Source organism: Strongylocentrotus purpuratus, unplaced genomic scaffold (genome assembly GCF_000002235.5).
Source record: "Strongylocentrotus purpuratus isolate Spur 01 unplaced genomic scaffold, Spur_5.0 spur5_scaffold_4, whole genome shotgun sequence".
Lineage (NCBI taxonomy): Eukaryota > Metazoa > Echinodermata > Echinoidea > Camarodonta > Strongylocentrotidae > Strongylocentrotus > Strongylocentrotus purpuratus.
The window spans coordinates 2104879-2120149 of record NW_022145610.1 but is presented as its reverse complement, the minus strand read 5'-3'; the positions used below and the strand labels follow the sequence as shown (position 1 = coordinate 2120149).

Sequence of the window (15271 nt, the reverse complement as noted above, 5' to 3'; positions counted from 1 at the left end):
AAAAGAAGCTTCCATGAAGAACTATATTTTTTGATATGGCATAGAATGCACCATTTTCTTGTCGGCATGTCAGCTTTATATATAAATTTGGATATGTTTAACATGACCGAGACACAATGGATCTCCCCTTTCCAATTTCTCATAAGTCTGGGTTCTTTTAAGGGGTTTAATAGGAGTTGAAAATGAGTTATCAGGAGGAATTGCGGTAATTCGTCGTTGATAATCATTTTTCATTCATACATTTGTTTGAAGTCAATCCATGTGCATGTATTTCATGCACCCAGATATGATCTTATTTTTTACATTGCAGTTCAATTAATTTTTAATTTCGATTTATCGATTGACATAAACACTTGATATGATAAGATTATCATTATCAAATTCCTTTAAGATCTTTTTTTTTTAGACCGGGCTAGGGGGGGGGGGGTTGTCTTTGGAAGGGGGTACTGATTTTGATAGTGTAATGAGTGAAATAGAGTATTGAAAGTTATTCTTAACCTTTGACCTACTAAAGCTTTAGACAGTGAATTTAATCTAATTTTATTTTAATTTTATTTGTACATTGATGTGGTTTGTTTAAACATAGAAACAAATAATATATTGACTTTATTTACTAACTAGCAATATGCCTTGTTTTTTAGTTTAAGAGAGTGAATATGATATTCTCTACTTCCAATGCAGAGTTGTTTTTTTTATATCATACTTTGACGTGATTAGCTTTAGATATAAAGTAGTTATATTCATAAGCAGAATATATTGACTGGATTTTTTTTAATTACTTTAAATGCAGCAAGATTTCTTTTCTTTCAGACACCTAAACAGTCTCTTTTTCTCTCAATCTGTTTAATGTTATGACCCCCATCCCCGATTATTAGGGGAATGCAGAATTTTTGCTTAAACTCTGAAAATTGTTTTCATCATTCTAGTAACAAAATTTAAGGAACTGGTAGTTGTATACAGCCAAAAGTTGCACGTGTACATATCTTTTTACATTAGTTAAAAGAAGTTTACTTCTTGACATTACCTGGTAAAGTTATTTCAATATAGGTGATATAAGTATGAAGACATGTGAATGCAATCAGCATTTCATTTGGATATTATTCCATTGTTTTGCCTCTTATAGAGTGTGTTTTGTGGAAATTGTAGATATTTCCCCCTTGTTATGTCTGCAAGCTGTGAGCTAGTTTGTTAGTTACCGGTAGCTGGAACTTGTGCCATAATTAGCTCTTGTGAAAACTGCTCAAACATTGAAGTTGAAGAGAGAATAGTATTGTTAGACGGGATGATCGTGTCACACCTACCCCCCCCCCCCCCCTCCCCTCCCCTCCCCTCCCCTCCCCTCCCCTCCCCTCCCCTCCCCTCCCCTCCCCTCCCCTCCCCACTCCCAAAACAAAGCTCTTTGCCAGCATCTTGCCTGCAGTAGGTCATTAAAAAAAAATCCTAGGAAATAGGTTTACATTATCTTGATACGTATGACTTATAGTGAGAAACCTGTAGGCTTTAAAGGAATAACTATCAATATTGCATACAAGTTGTTCATAAGTATATATCTTGGGGTTTTGACCTTTTGCGCAGGCCTAGGACACAGGCCTAGGACACATCTCCCACTCGCCTTCCTAAAAGTGCCTTTCTTGCCTCACACCATGTCCCCTGTAATACACTCTTCTCCTCCTCATGTTATGAATATTGTAAATAATTCATGTTTCTTTTGTTTATCTTGTTTGTTTGTTTGTTGGCCTGTTCGTTTGTTAAATCACCTGATTGTTTGTAAGCTGCATCTCGTCTGTGTGTACACTGGATGTACTTTTATATTTTTGCATGACCCTGTGGAGCATTCCAAAAAGACTTGTAACGGTGAAAAGGTGTATTTTTTTTAATGTACAAAGCAAGAGCAGTGAAATGGTCATGATGTTAATTATACATGTACAATGTACACTGCTTGTTGCTACGGTGATTGGATTGTTGTTGCTTCACCATTGTGATGTAATTATGAAGTGCACCCTCTGTTGGCTGCATGTGCATCTTGAGAAAGCAGAAAAGTGCATGCTAGAAGGTTCTTAATGCTTTACTCTGCCTGCACCAGCACTCTAGTCTGTAATGCATTATGATTACATTGTAGGCACAGTCAAACCTGCTTTAGTGACCACCTGTCTACAAAGACCACATTTTTTTGTTTCCCATGAAAATGGTTTCTCATTGAAACATGTACTAAAGGAGCCTGTCTGCAAAGACAACTTTTTGTGTTTCCCTTAGGCGGTCACTATAGACAGGTTTGACTGTATTAGCCATGGGTTGAGGACAAGGGATCCTATGCAAGAAATGGCGTATTTTTTGTCTAAGTTTGTTGATTTTAGTGGGATGTTTGCAAACTTAATGAATGTAGACTTTGAATGTATGGTTGCTTCTTACAGTAGGGGGGGGGGGGGCTGTAGAAAGACAGTAGCTCTAGACCAGGTTGATAAGAGTTGCCTCCTTCTTTACCCTCAATTAACACAATGGCATTTAGAAATATGCACTATAGAATAATTGATTTCAAAATCACATAACCTGTACTTCTATTATTAGACAATATATTTTCATTTTATTTGAGAGATAGTTCAGTGCAAAATACATATAACCAATGGGTGTCTCAAATGTTTGTATCCTAATTTCCTTATTTTAGCAAAAAATAAATTGATTAGCAGAATCAAAACATTGTTGAATAGTAGTTAGTTTTGGAGCAAAATGATAGAAAACTCACAGAACTCAAACACACGCTCAAACACACGCTCAAATTACTTTAGCAGAAATTATGCTTTCTTAGCAGTCAGGTGAAATAACCACCACCATCACAGAATGGATATCTCTAATACAAATTTTGTTTATTACTCATAAATATACTTCCACTCAGATATACATGTACTAGTCCGATCCACAAAGACATCTACTCATCATATTATGTTGACGCAACTTTCAATTACAAATTTGATAAAGGTACATCATACATTCACATACTTAATACATAAATAATGACAAGAATTATGACACATGTAGTTTTCTACAAATTTAAACTAAAACAATTCATTATTGGAGGCAATAACAGAAAATTAAATACAAGTTTAGGATGTTTTTAGGCATGGTAAGTATCACAAATCAAATCCATATGAGGATTGAAGGTAGCACATGTGGCCTTTGTTTCTTCATTAAATGTTGGCATATGATTTGTGCAAGATTGTGCAGCAGTCTGTATCAGGGGGGTGTTTCACAAAGATCCTAAGTTAAACTTAACTCTTAAGTTGGACTTAAAATTTATGGAAAACCATTCGTAGCCTTGAAATAAAATATATTCAAAAGTGAAAATTCAAGTAGTTATAGACTTTTTATAAATTCCACATTAAGAACATGAAATCTCCTTGATAATAGAAAATATGAATGATTTGAATCTCCATTTTATGCCTTTCAAAATAACTTTTACAAAATATTTTCATAGATGCTGACAGCTTTCCATAATTGTTAAGTCCAACTTAGAGATAAGTTAGGATCTTTATGAACCACCACTCCCCTGATCTGTTATTTGGACGTACTGGAAGGTGTTTCGGGCAGTTGTGTTGTATTGTTTGTGATTGGTATGTATGTATACACTGCTCGCCAGCATGCTGCACGAGTTTGCGACACTTCAGACGATGCGATCGAAGGCTTACACATTTTTTCTTTCAATTTTTCTTGAATTTCTATGCATGAATAAACAGGAGGAGCCCAAGGAGGATTTCAGTCACTTGCCACCCAACCAGCAGTCAAAAAAACTGAAGGAGAAGCTGGATGATCTCAACAATCTCATAGAGTCAGAAGTCAAATCAAAGTAAGTTGGAGATGAGGGTGATGATGGTGAGGAGGAGAAGGAGGTGGGTTTTGTTGACGATATTGAAGGTGGTGCTGCTGGTGGTGATTAGCAGAGCTGCCAGCTAGTACGGATTTCCCGTAATTGGTATGGAAAGTAACGATCATTACGGCAGTACGGAATGTTGTCTAGTATTACAGATTAAAAAAATAAAAGATTAAATATGATTCATCGTAGCGAGTGCTGTGCAGTATGGCGGCCATCCAACACTCGCTGAAAAAGACGGAAACGTATCATGTATTCTCTTAATAAAAGCCAATTTTTCATGGAAAATAGATGTGTTGTGATGGCCTGAAAATCAATATTTAGCAATTTTGTGTGAGTAAAATCACCAAAAATTTCTGATAATCATGCGCGCATGCGTCCTCGTAGTGTTGGCATGCCGTTTTTTTAAGATTTATGGCACTGCATAAAAATTTACTGATTTATTCCCAAAATTAATGATTTTCTGTTCTGGAGGTTGGCAGCTCTGGATTAGGATGATCATAGTGATCGATGATGATAGATGGTGGTAATGGTGGTGAGGAGGAGGAGGAGGAGGATGGATGATGATTATTTTGATGGTGGTGATGAGGAGGAGAGTGCTTTATATGGAGATGATATTGGTGTTGGTAGTAGTGGTGATAGTGGTGGTGATTGTAATCATGATGATAGTGTTGGTATCCACTTTCATGTGAAATTCTTGACTCACTATATCAAAGGAAAAAATTAAAAAGACAAGGTCTCACTCATATCATTTCTGATGATGAAGTATTCATTACATTTTCATCCAATTTGCATTTTTGTCCACTTCCAGAGAGGGGCTCCAGAGAATGAGAGAGGTTTACACAAAGAACCCAACTTTAGGTGACCCGGCCAGTGTAGACCGGCAGCTGGCAGAGATAGGCAAGAAAATGGACGTTCTGAGAATGGACCTTAATAAATATCAGGTAAGATGACACCCACTATCATGGTTATCATCTAGGTATGAAAGCTCCTTTCATCATCTACACGTGTAAACATACATGGCGTGAGTCACCCTCTGTGCAGAGACTAGCTTCATTCACACATTCACCATTATGCTGGGTCAAGACCGGGTTACACTAGTGGTAGAACCAGATTACCTTGCGTTTGACTCAGGTTTATGTTCTTGTAGTACCATAGGAGTCTTGGTTGGGAATGGGTGTGAGTAGCATTTTGGAATAGAATAAAGCACGGTCATGCTGTCGGGGTTATGACTTCTAGGAATAGCCTTGCAAGATATGCGAAGATAGATATATTTTATTAAAATGGAGATTCAGAAGAAAAAAAAAAATCCTCTATCTTTCATCTCAAGGTACCTCCAGGAGATCATTGGTAAATAATGATAATAATGCTGCTGTTGTCAGCTTTCGATTTAATGAGGTTTTAAACTGCAATTTGACTTCAGATTAGGGTTCATTGTTAGCTACAGTAATTATCATTATGAGACACATCACCCATTCTAAAAGGAACCGGAATGTGTTGATTTAAACCATCAGGAATGCATGTTAAATGTCTGATGGAGAAGTCCAGCATGTCTATGTGATCATCTAAGTTGCATATCAACATGTCACCATATTTCAACTATTTTCTTTCCATTGCCTCATACAATGTGTTATCATTTGTGTTTTTTTTTTGTTGATGTTTTATTTGCTTGTCTCATATATTTGTTTTTGTTTGCTTCAAATTCTGTTAACTTCCACTGTCCATTTTCATGACCATGTGCAATTCAATGAGCTCTCATTTAAGGAAGAATTAGATAATTGTAGAAACCATTCTCTTGTTCCTTTACCATCGATTACCCCCTGGCCACAATAGCATTAAATATGTGTGTGCTTTTGCCTGCTGATAAGGCAAGAGTGAAAATTAAATGTATTGTGAGGGCGATACGGAAAAACCATCAAGTTTTGACCATCAAATATTGACCAATAAGAATCTAGGATACAACTGATGTGGATCCTGATTGGATGAGTAGCAAAGAGCTGAGGTTGATTCCAACCATTGTGAATGTAACATAGTAAGCCATCAGCAATAGACCAATCAGAATCAAGTATTCTGCTGATATGAATTCCCATTGGTTGAGTAACAACAAAATGAACTGAAGTTGATCTCAACCATTGTAAAGGCAACATTAGAAAGCCTTCAGCTATTGACACATCGGGATTGAGGATTCTTGTGATGTGGATTCCCATTGGCTGAGTTAAAAAGAGCTGAAGTTGATTTCAGCAATGGTGAAAGCAACAACCAATCAGAAGTGAGGATTCTGCTGATGTGGATTCCCATTGGTTAAGTCAAAACAAGAACTTGATTGTAACATTCTACAGTGTTCTAGGTCATGTTGCAGTTGCTTTTAAACACAATTGAAATTCAATCATAGAGTTAAAACTGGACAGATGTTTGCACAAAGTTCTGTAAATGCATGTGTCGGAGATTGTACAAAGATGTTGATAGAGTGTTGCAGTTTTCAGCTCTACTTTGCTAAAACTGATTTTTCTGCATCTTGAATTAAATAATGTTGATTCTTACATCTTGATTTGTGTAAATTTGTAAGAAATTTGACACTCTTTTTTTTCTTTTCCTTTTTAAATTTTGTATGTGCACATTTCTATTGGATATCTGCATCTTTAAGAATGAAGAAGAAACAAATTGTGATAAGAGTATTATTGTATATAAAGAAATAATTTCAAAATGAGAGAGAATTGCATGGAAGATAGCTTTGAAGGAATGTTAACCACAAGAAGACACTTTATGTATTAGAAATGACAGAAAGAGGTCAAAAACATGCCCAATATCTTTAATACTCAATCCACGATTTATTATCAACTTTTTAAGATACATGTAACTGAATTTATTCATGAAAGTAAAAGTACTCTTTTTATTTTATCTGTCACCTTCTGCCTCTGTGACACACTCTCTCTTTCTCCTTGTTTGACTTTTTGTTACTTTTTATTTCTGTAGTGTTAGAAAAGACTGTAAAACTGCTTTTTCTATTCCTTTGGAATTGAAGCTCTTTTGTGTTGGGGGGGGGGGGAGTGTGTCATAGAATATCAGCTATGAGAAATACATCCTGAATTATATACATGATGGAATCAGATAGATTTTCCTCTTTAACTTATTGAGACTTTACCTACCTACTAAGAGCCTGTCTGCATGTTGCATATGAGAGAATGCGTATAAGTTGTTTGAGTATGATTTTTTTTTCTTTCATAAAAGTGGTAAAGTAGATTGTTTTCATTGTTTATCCAGGGATAATCATTTCTGAAGACATTCAAGATTTGTGTTTCCATTTGATTTAATCTAACATGGATCGTGATTAGTACTTGGTTGTTCATTTGTTTTAACAGTCTAACAATCATTGTTCATCTACTAGTATTGAGAACCAGATGTACCTCAATAAAGTCTAAAGCGGTAGTACCCTCCAGTCTCAAAATCATTCAAAGATAAAGTTGAGTTCTGTGTTGGTCATGCGATTGCATAATGAAAGAAACTGTGTGCTAGTGATTGGAAAAGGTAGATTACATAGCACATAAGTATCGGTTTATGCTGTGAGGTTTTGGAATTATCATAATGATGCAAAATTGGCCCAGTCTTGCTAAAGTCACATGCACTTTACTTTAAAATGAGTATATGGGACTACACAGGCATGTGGCATGAAAGTGTGGTCCACAACCTTAAGTTGTTACTTGTCAAATTTCGAATATGAGGGGGCATTTGAAGAGCAATCCTTTTCAGGGGACATTTTTTTTCTAAGATACTCGTCCAGACCAACATACATGTAATTAGAATAAAAAAGCTCACAAATCATTTTTCACCTTTCCCAGAACTCAACCTTCTCTTTAACACAAACTTACGCCATCTTTTGTCTGGAAACCTCCCCATCGTATTCAAGATACTCTAACCGGTAATTCCCTTAGAATAAGCCAAACAACTTTCATACAGAAATGTTCTTGAAACAAGTACTGAATACTCTTAAATGATATCGTTTGCCCTCTGGTTCTCTGCTAACGATGTAATTAAAGATTAAACTTTTCACTTTGAATGGTGATGCTGTACATTTAGGACTTGCAGTTTCATATTTCTTAATGTATATGAAGCCTTCACAAACCATAATTTTTAATGAAAAATGGTTTGAATATTTAATGATAACATACAATGTAAGTATGTAAGTGCAAGATTGTGAATTGTGCATGGAAAATAGGATTAAACGAGGGTGTTTAAAGGTAATACAAAGTTTTGGGAAATTTTGAAAATTGGGTGGATAGTGATTCTTTACAATTTTGATATATTTGGATGCCCCTGTGGATGTATTATAAGCACTAGAAATTCAGCCCATAAAACACTTCTGCTTTAGAGAAAAATTAAATATAACAATTTACCGGTGCTCCCGGTAAATTTTGATAAATTTCAGATAGCGCTTACGGCCGTACAATGGTAGCTACGACCATGACAATCTCAGAATATGTAGTTGTGATATATAATTTCCAAACGGGAATAGCGAATTGGTCGATTTTAGTCAAGAAACATTGTTTCATAGCTTACTTAATATCTTGACCTTGAGAGGGAGCTATACAACATAAAGAGTTTATTATTTTAAATGTCATAACTTTAGACACGATTTCAAGCGCGACAACGATCACGGAATATTGTAGGATCACATATGCTTCTTATATGTTCATTTGAATCAAATTTATGATCCCATACCAAAACTTTGTATTACCTTTAAGCAAGAAAAAAATGTAAAAATTGTAAGCCTTTGGTAGTGTTCTAAAGAATTTTCTAATGAAGTAAATAGATATGATATTGCACTACTCAGCCATGGGGGGGGGGGAGGGGGGTTAGTAGCTAGAAGAATCCCCCAAATATCAACATATAAGTGAGAGTTTTGCATCCCCAGATCTTTGCCTTATGTCTGTCTTCTTATAGGGCTTTTTCCCCTTTGTATTTGAAGTTTTCTTTCTCTCTGGAAGTTACATGTTGTATGATTTTAACTGTTTATACTTTGAGTTTGTTGTAGTATAATTGCTACTACATAAGCTTGGCATGAATTGGTATATTTTCCTTTTTCTTTTGATTAGCTGTGTGCTTGCCTTTTTTCTTTGTTACTAACGCTTGTATTTTAGAGGAAGCATGTTATCCTTTAATTCTAATGGTGACTTAGTTGACTTAACAGACCTCACAAGGCATGAGAAGAATTTTATTATAAAACAACAAAATTGAATCAACAATAATTAAGTGCAATGATTATTGTGCACAATTTTGTGTACAACATTTTATCTTCATGGACAATTGACCTTTTTTTTCTTTTTTAAACTGCCCTGCTGGGGCTAATGACTTCCATGTTTCAAGGAAGTTTCTGTGGTATTTGTTTTGTGGATTTTTTTTAATGTGACGATTAATGAAGAAGCAAAATATTCTCTTTTAATGTTTGTTCAAAAGATTTTTTTTGAAAAATCTGAAAATTCTTTTTTGTCAGATGTGTTGAATGTTAAGAAACACATCTTTCTTACTTTTTTTTCTTCTCAAATTGTCAGGTTTGAAACTGCTTGTTTTATCAGGCAATATTCCATACATTTCTTGAAATAAATTTACACTTGTGAAATATTACAACTCTGTCAAAACAAAAACAATCATATTAATAATAAGAATAGAACCAGTACATGTGTGAATTTCAAAGGTTTTCTCATAGTGAGAAGAAAAAATAAGAAAGAAAAAAAAGGAGCTACGTGTGTAATGTGTTCCATTCTAAACATTGGAAACAAAATTTAAAATGATCCTGACTCTAAATTGTGATAATAAACTGTGTATTAGTGTCATGGTTTCATCTAGTACCTTTCCTTGAATACATGTAGCTTTTCTGGGTAGAACTAGATCGGCTGACGGTATTTTTTTCGGTATTGTGTAATGTGTTTTCCCCCCTGTCCTTTTCAACTGTAGAAATTCATGGGGCACTCACCATACAAAAATAACTCTCTTCCAAGTGTAAGTACTATATATATCATACTTGTATGCCATGCATTTTATTCCCAAGCTCTTTCTTTTGTTCCCCTTTGCCTCTCCCCTTGAAAAAATTGCAAGAGATCCGCAAGAAAGCCAGATCTTTCTCTCTTTTCTTCCTGTCTTTTCTTCCTGTCTTTCTCGCTTCAGAGCATGGCGTCCTATGCTTCAACCCAGCATGAATTTCTTTTCTTTTCCTCCCGTTAAAAATGAAGTCACGTTTTAAAAGCCCAAATTGTGATGCTTCCGCTTTACTAGTGACTTTGCTTTCTTTTGCGGCCTTGAGTTTGACAAAAGTCCTTGACTTGGCCTAAGATTAATCCTATTTCTTTTTAGTCTGCCCCTGAAAATGTTACACTGCATGCGTTGTTACTGTAAGTTTGAAAGTAGAAGTTAATGTTTTTCACTGTTAGATAAACTGTTTAAAGTAAAAGTTATTTGATTATCTTTCTCATGTTGTTTTTTTTTTCATTAGACCAAATATTTTTGCATGAAAAGTCTTTATGCTACATGTATTGTTACTTCTGTTTTATTCAAGAGTTTTCCAACATTCAACTTCTTTTATTCTAATTTAAAACCTAGGGCCTACTGGTTTGGAAATAAGTTTGTGTGAAAATATTGTCTTTAATGTTAATTTTTTTTTTTTTTTTTTTTAAGATGGCCTATTAGTTATTAAATCAACTACCGATATAGAAAATGTTAGGACCAAGGAAATTTTCAAGATAATCATGTTATTTCAAAATCAGAGATAAGTTGCAATATGCTGTATTTCAAAACAGCAGGTTTTAGAATAACATTGGATATTTCTTCTCAGTTTCAGTTTGTAACACGTATCTTGTGCCTGTGTTTGTGCTGCATTGTGATCAAATGTATGCATGTACTTGTACAACAATGGAAAAGAAAAGGAGAATGAGAGAGAGAGAGAGAAGGGGATGGGAGGGGGAGAAATTTGTGTGTTAAAAACAGGTTTTATCTCTATACCATATCTTTTAAAGAAATTTCTCTTCCTTTCTTCACTTTCATCAATTTGGAGCCTAGAGGAGTGTTAACTCATATACTTTACTGCATAGTCAATGCCTTTGAGGATCTGAACAGACAATTTATTATTGGGAATAATCAGAATGGAATCTGTAGATCACTGAGAACCCTATATTTTGTTTTGCTACTTTTAGCCTCCAACACATTTCAGACATGAAGATACATATACCATAATAATATAAAACATTCAGATTCAATACTTGTCTATAGCAATTATTTGAAGGCCCCTTTACAGTTTTAAAACAAAAACTGTGTCATAAACCATATGCGTGTATGTTTTTTTTTTAGGGGGGATGAAAGACATGAAAAAGCAGGGATTTGTTTAAATCTGCAAGGAGGTCGAACCCCATTTTGTTGTTTTATAAGATCTTTTGCCTTTTAAGATTTAAGGCTGTTTTTGTTTCAAAAAACATTTCTGTGCATGATATAACCTTCTAATTTTACTCACAAATAAAGTTTTGGGTTGTAAACTCTTTTGTGAACATTTTTTTTTGGCCATTTGTGTTATTTAATACATGTACTTCTTGAGAGACTATAACTCTTTTCATTTCTTTCGAATATGAAAAAAAAAATTTGTGCACTCTCCACTCAAACCGTAGAATGTGTTTAATGTGCACCTTAAGATGTGACGAAAGTCAACAAAAGCAGTTGTGTGCATGTTCTGTTTGATGGTGAAAGCAAGTGAAAGTTATAGTGAAAACGGTGATGACCTACAGTGTTGTTTCCGAAGACTTGCAGATACTGCATGAAGGTTTGAGCATGGTGTACTAGCTGCAACCGAGGACAGGTGGACTGATAAAGCCTTCTGCTGGCTAGCATGCCAGGCATGTTCGCACAGCCACAAACAAGCATCACTGCTTCTAACGCTTTCTACTTCACATGCTCAACCACCTTCCTTATTCAATATACAGGGCTGCGAGCTGACACCTACAGATACAGATAATGATAACGAGCAAAACGAAGATACTAGCGAACCAAAGGGGCATCGGCAAAGCGTTCTGGCCGAAATTAAGGTCTAATAAGAGTTTGTGCATGGAAAGCTACCCAGACTGACTGATAGAATACCTTTTTTTTCATTATTTGTAGACTTGAATTTACTTTAAAGGAACTGAGAAATAAAGTAGGTCCGAGGCAATTTTTCATAATGAAATATCTATTTTTCATCAAAGGATTTTTTTTACCTTTTTTTGTTCCTTCAAATTATTCTGCATTTGCAATTTTGCATGGTCACCATTTTAATTTCCATAATATTCAGAGATATCAGTTAAGATATCACAAGATAAGTGATACCAGTCTTGAAAATCACTATGAGTTAGAGGAGAGGGGACAGGTTGATCTTTTTACAATGCAGGAGACGTTTTTCTCGATATGGAAACTTTTTTCAAATTTTGCTGAATAATTTGGATGAACATTTTTCAGAATGATTTTGTAATGAAATGACTTGCTTGTATTTTGTTTTAAGTTTTAAGTCACCCAATGCATGTATCACTTGACTACTTTAGTTGAACATTGATATGTCCTGCCATTACAATTTAGATTGCTCATAAACAGCACTCTCAATCTCCTTTTGGTTCTGCCAGAAGATAAGATGGAAGCACCTTCATCGCATTTCTATTCTCACATCTTGCATGAATCATCACCTATTTCTCTCTTTCATTCACCTGACACTTCAAAGGAAACCATGTTAGTTGAAAAGCATGCATTATTTCTGCATGTATGTATAAAAAGTAAAATGATTGTTTACAATTGATGAGTGTGAGGTTGTCCCTGTGTTGTTTGCCCACGAAGACCCAGAGGGCATAAACTCTTTGTTAAATACAATTACTGTTTATAAAAGGTATAGACCAGTTCTGGTCATGCGATTGCATTGTGAAAGAAACACTGGAATTGATCAGAAAAGGTTGATCATCTTAAGTATTGGTGTGTACTACAAGGTTCTAGAATCATCATATTTCTTTTACAATTCAATTGCTCGACCAGAACTTAAATTTATCTGTAATATTCTTTTGGCCCTCAGGAAGAAAAAAATTGTGAGAGCTTGTTCTCAGATCCATGTAGACCCCCATAAATAAGTCCATATATGTTGCCTGAGAGAACTGAATGGGAGAAGTCTAATTACTGTTGCAATACTTTCCAAAGCCTTCTGTCTTTCTTATGTGTGTTTCTGAAAGAAATTTACTTGGGAATATTGCTTTAAAACTTGATGTGAAATTTTTGTTGATTTTTTACCTTGGAAGTTCTCTCTTCTTCAAAAGAACTATATGTCTATTAGTTTCCTAAATTATTGTGCAGGCTTCGAAAAATTTGTGTCTCTATGATTTGAATTTCAAGGAATACCTACAATAGTAAACCTGTTTTCATGTATATTGATTTCTTTTATTCAGACAAAAGATCAATATACAGTGTATATTTTCTTGAACAAAAAAGCAAAGCAAATCAAATTACTTATTCTTTGTTGCTGTTACGAGATTGTGTTAATAATTTTGTTACTATTTGTTTATATTTTTTTTTTTTTTACTATTCCTCATTATGTTTAACAGAGCCTTATGAAAGACCACCATTATTGGTGATAATGAGTCGCCCTGTCTAAATATCATAAATAAATAAATATATAAATATACAAACAAGTTTTCCCCCCTCTCATTTTCAGTATTAGGTGTAGTAATATCTGTATGCACATACAGTGTCATTTGAGATATATACAGGCAAATCTTTGGAGCTTTTAAATGTGGTCCTGATATGAGATATCTCTTCATCAGCTGGTTAATAACAATAATAATCTTTAATAACAGGATTATTAGTGCATTTGTCTACGATCTGAAGCTGATTCAGCTTTTATTCCGGCTAGAAGGCTTCAGTGCACTAAAAGTCCAGTTGGAAGAATTCTTATCAATATTTAGAACCTAAATCAGGAAGAAAATGTTTGTTTAGATTTCCAATGTCATTTCCATTTATGTAATAAAAATAGCCATTTTTCGAAAAAATCTGCCTGCAGGAAGATTGTAAAGTGATTGGTGAGCTTAACTTTCTTTCTTTATGAATAATCTTACAGAACTACTTAGCTCATGCTGAGGGGAGGCCCATCACCACCACCCCCCAGGGCACACCCCAGAGCACACCACAGGGCACACCCCAGCAGCCATCCAAGACGCACGACCATGGCCGGGAGTCGGAGACGGAGAGGCTCCCCCCAAGCGGGGCTGAGACACCCCAGACTATCACCGAGCACGACGGACAGAACTCATCTGGAGAGCCACTCAGGTGAGAACATGTTGGAGTGGCAGTAGACAGTGATTTAAAGCCCCACCGTACTAGTTTGGCCAGGAGGGATTAGACCTCCCTGCATGGTTACTGACAGGTGGTTATTTCAAAAAATAACTTTCGATTAACATAAGAAAAAGCCAAAGGGGATCATGGGGGACCAATGGTCACCGATTAGGCATTGTTTGCTATACAGAGGGCGCAAGTAGCTATAGGTAGTGCAGTGGGGCTTTAAGGTAGATCTAGCCATTGAGGGGTAGTTGTGTCATGGTAAGAAGGTCTAAATGAAATGGCAGAACAAGGCCTTCAAGTAATGAACATAATAATAATAATGATAATAAGCTTTGTTTACCTAGGGAGCCTCCTCAGCATAAATGCTTCTGTTCTTTCTGAGGGTCCTGCAATTATTATTACCCCAGCAATTGCCAGTCACCCATTTACACCTGTGTGGAGAGTGGCAAATGTGAATTAATGTCTTGTCAGAGAATGTTGGTGTCAGGCTGGGATTGGAACCCCCAACCATAAGACTGAGAGTCACTGTAAGAACCACTGAACCTTTACACTTCCACTCAATTATCATTCCCCCAAATGGAGCTAATGTATGATCAAGTAAGGTGAGGGTTTGGAAGCGGTCGCAATCATCTTCTTGTTTCCTTTACTTGCCTTTCACCTCTTCTTTTCATTTTCTTCCATTCAGTTTTAATTTAGATTTAATTTAGTTTAGATGGCACCATATTTCTGCTTCTTAAAAAACAGTGAAGCCATTTATTTTCTTCATGTTTGCTGAAGTAGGTATTAATTTGTTGCACATTTTTGCAGGAAGAATCCTTCTTGTATTGCAAAATTTTCCTCATTATACTTCCATTTTTCACACAAAATGGTACATGCCCATTGCTAAATGTACTAGTAGTTCGAAAGTTTGTGGTTTTATTGTATATCAATACGAGTGTCATATATCTTCCTGTTTGTTTCCCCAGTAGCCCTGGTTGGGGAGGACAAAACAGCTTTGATGATCAAGATCGAGAAGAGCCGATTGGAAAATGTCGAGCTATCTATGAATTCACAAGTAAGTACACCTTGTAAACCTCTAGATACTGCTAC

The 15271-nt window shown here is 35.4% G+C and overlaps 1 protein-coding gene across 21 annotated transcripts in view; it reads left to right on the top strand.

The window, feature by feature from the left end:
* LOC756684 (formin-binding protein 1) overlaps positions 1–15271 on the top strand; it is a 57609-nt gene that overhangs the window by 36922 nt on the left and 5416 nt on the right. For 18 of the 21 annotated variants that reach the window (XM_030997142.1, XM_030997127.1, XM_030997129.1 and 15 more), the window contains 6 exons: positions 3729–3838; positions 4674–4806; positions 9812–9856; positions 11821–11922; positions 13962–14170; positions 15148–15236. In XM_030997142.1, the coding sequence (XP_030853002.1) occupies positions 3729–3838; positions 4674–4806; positions 9812–9856; positions 11821–11922; positions 13962–14170; positions 15148–15236 (688 nt within the window). The remainder of the gene's footprint in view (positions 1–3728; positions 3839–4673; positions 4807–9811; positions 9857–11820; positions 11923–13961; positions 14171–15147; positions 15237–15271) is intronic. The other 3 variants (XM_030997124.1, XM_030997137.1, XM_030997144.1) reach the window with 3 other exon arrangements.